This window comes from Oncorhynchus tshawytscha, unplaced genomic scaffold, assembly GCF_018296145.1.
Source record: "Oncorhynchus tshawytscha isolate Ot180627B unplaced genomic scaffold, Otsh_v2.0 Un_contig_4556_pilon_pilon, whole genome shotgun sequence".
NCBI classification, from domain to species: domain Eukaryota; kingdom Metazoa; phylum Chordata; class Actinopteri; order Salmoniformes; family Salmonidae; genus Oncorhynchus; species Oncorhynchus tshawytscha.
Window position 1 is genome coordinate 110,944 of NW_024609635.1, and position 2,511 is coordinate 113,454.

The following is a 2,511-nucleotide window of genomic DNA, read 5'->3' on the forward strand; positions in this document are numbered from 1 at the left end:
ATCAAATATCTAATATTTTTTATTTCACAAGTTTTTAAAACACACACATCCTCTGTATGTCATTGCATAAGTCTTTACTCATAGTACTCTACTGTGGTTCTGCGAATGCCATTGTCAGTGTATTTACAATGTTATCTCTTCATTACCAACATCACAATTCCATAGGAGCAATACAAACTGTCTGTCTGTCTGTCTGTCTGTCTGTCTGTCTGTCTGTCTGTCTGTCTGTCTGTCTGTCTGTCTGTCTGTCTGTCTGTCTGTCTGTCTGTCTGTCTGTCTGTCTGTCTGTCGGCCTGTCTGTCGGCCTGTCTGTCGGCCTGTCTGTCGGCCTGTCTGTCGGCCTGTCTGTCGGCCTGTCTGTCGGCCTGTCTGTCGGCCTGGGTCAGTGGCCATGTGTGAATATTGGCCACTAGATGGCGTAGTGACTCCAGTGACTGAGCAGGGAAGGAGATCTGTGCATGTCTGGAGTGGACTACACATATTTATGATTCGGTGTGTTTGTGTGTGTACTGTAGGCTACTTATGTTTTGCACGTCTGGGTGTGCATATGTACGCTATGTCTATAGCTCCCCCGTCCTCACACCGCCTTGCTGCAGGTGGACCCAGACGAAGACGACGACAACAACTTCTCATTCTTCTTGTTTTGCTGCGCAGTCTTGTCTTTGGAAGAGGTTGAGGAACAGTTTGCACCCTTCCCTTTCTGTTTCCCCCCTCTGTGCTGTGATGACGAGCACCGAGCGATAGCCTTGGCGACCAGGTAGGCCAGTTCGGCCATGTTGAGAGCCATACAGACGCAGGAGGAGGCGGCCATGAAAACGGTGAAGACAGTTTTTTCTGTGGGGCGGGAGACAAAGCAGTCCACCACGTTGGGACAGGGCCACTGGTCACACTGGACCAGCCTGGGCATCTGGAAGCCGTTGTACAACACGTATAGAGCATACCTGGAGAACGAAGGGGAAGATAAAGGCTTAGAACTACAGATGTAGCATCTTTATTTCAGACAGTTTGCAACAGCGGGTAAAGAATCCTACAGCAACAGGAAATGTGAATTATTGTGTTGATTATAATTAATGGACATTTTTGTAGGGGTTGATATATTTTTCTTAAAGGGAAAATCATGTCTGACATTTCAAAGTTGAAATTACAAACTTCAGAAGCCTTTTTAACCTCAAATACACTACAAGATTGACATTTCCTGCATTGCGGGAACATTCTCCTGCAACAGGGTGATCAAATTAAGATCTTACACTTGTACATGGTGATGTCATGAATCTTAAGGAAGTGTATCTACATCTTATTCTTAAGCGTTTGTATGTAATGGAGGTGGTTCATTGAGCTACACTCAAGTAACTTGTCTGCCTGAAATAAAGACTTGTTAGGCTTTGCTCAGTGAGCTAACACAGTACGTACATGAAGCCTCCCTCGAACAGCAGGCGGAAGACCAGACTACAGGCGTACGTCCACCACAACGGCCCGGCGATTGGCAGCCTCCGCCTCCTCAGACTCTCTAGCTCAGCCTCCTGGGCCGCCTGGGCCTTGTCGCTGCGGCAACGCCCCCCGACTGAACCCTGCTGCAGGACCTGGCGTTTGTCACCGTGATTACGGTAGGCCACGTACATGGCGACGAGGAGAGCGGGTGTGGAGACGAAGATAAGCTGCAGACACCAGAGCCTGATGTGGGACACGGGGAAGAAGTGGTCGTAGCAGACGTTCTCGCAGCCCGGCTGCAGGGTGTTGCAGACAAAGTCACTCTGTTCGTCCCCCCAGACGCTTTCGGCCGCCAGGACCAGCACGGTGACACGGAAGATGAAGAGGACAGACAGCCACACCTTCCCCAGGCTGGTGGAGTGGCGGTTCACACCAGCCAGCTGGGTGTACAGGGTCCCCCAGGTCATCTCTCCTGCTCCTCTGGCCCAGAACACACACCTCTACCCTGGGGAGAGACCAGAGGAGAGAGGGGGTGAGAGCTGGATCGAAGTAGGGAGAGTTGGAGGGAAGAGAGAGGGAGATAAGAAAATATTAGGTATAGGGTCCCCAAGCTCATCGTTCCTCTGCTGCCCAGGAACAATCCACTCTACTCTAGGGAGAGAGGAGAGGAGAAGGGGGGTGAAAGTTGAGGTTAAAAAAATAAATAGAGAGGGAGGAGAATAAGAATGAGATGAGAGGAGGAGGAGAGAGGGACAGAGAAAGAGAACTGAATACAGTTGCTTGGCTAGACCAGTGCCAATGTTATAATGAACTATTGATCCAGCCAAGATTTCTAATGTGTAGTACTCTTAGAAAAAAGTGGTTCTTTGTCTTTCCCCATAGGGAAAGGTTTAAAATCAAACCCTTTAGGGTTCCATGTAGAACCGTGGAAAGGGTTCTACCTGGAACCAAAAGGGTTCTACCTAGTACCAAAAGGGGTTCTACAAAGGTTTCTCCTATGGGGACAGTCGAAGAACCCTCATAGGTTCCCCCTAAGAGTGTACAGCTGTGCTATATAGCCGTACTAAGTTTTTATAACTGCAC

At 49.1% G+C, this 2,511-nt stretch overlaps 1 protein-coding gene across 1 annotated transcript; it reads right to left on the reverse strand.

Moving 5' to 3' along the window:
- Nucleotides 1-335: 335 nt before the first annotated feature.
- On the reverse strand, nucleotides 336-1,956 carry LOC121845352 (gap junction beta-2 protein-like). The gene is made up of 2 exons (XM_042316540.1): nucleotides 1,411-1,956; nucleotides 336-941 (listed from the first exon to the last, which is right to left on the reverse strand). Exons 1-2 carry the CDS (start codon nucleotides 1,893-1,895, stop codon nucleotides 578-580), a joined length of 849 nt encoding a protein of 282 aa, XP_042172474.1. The 5' UTR covers nucleotides 1,896-1,956; the 3' UTR covers nucleotides 336-577.
- Nucleotides 1,957-2,511: the final 555 nt, after the last annotated feature.

Bases quoted from the DNA above. Each gene is read 5' to 3' on its own strand.
- LOC121845352 (XM_042316540.1), bottom strand. From the start codon at position 1,895: ATGACCTGGGGGACCCTGTACACCCAGCTGGCTGGTGTGAACCGCCAC. The intron at 942-1,410 runs GTACGTACTGTG...TTCGTTCTCCAG, and splicing joins CTGTTCGAGGGAGGCTTCAT to GTATGCTCTATACGTGTTGT.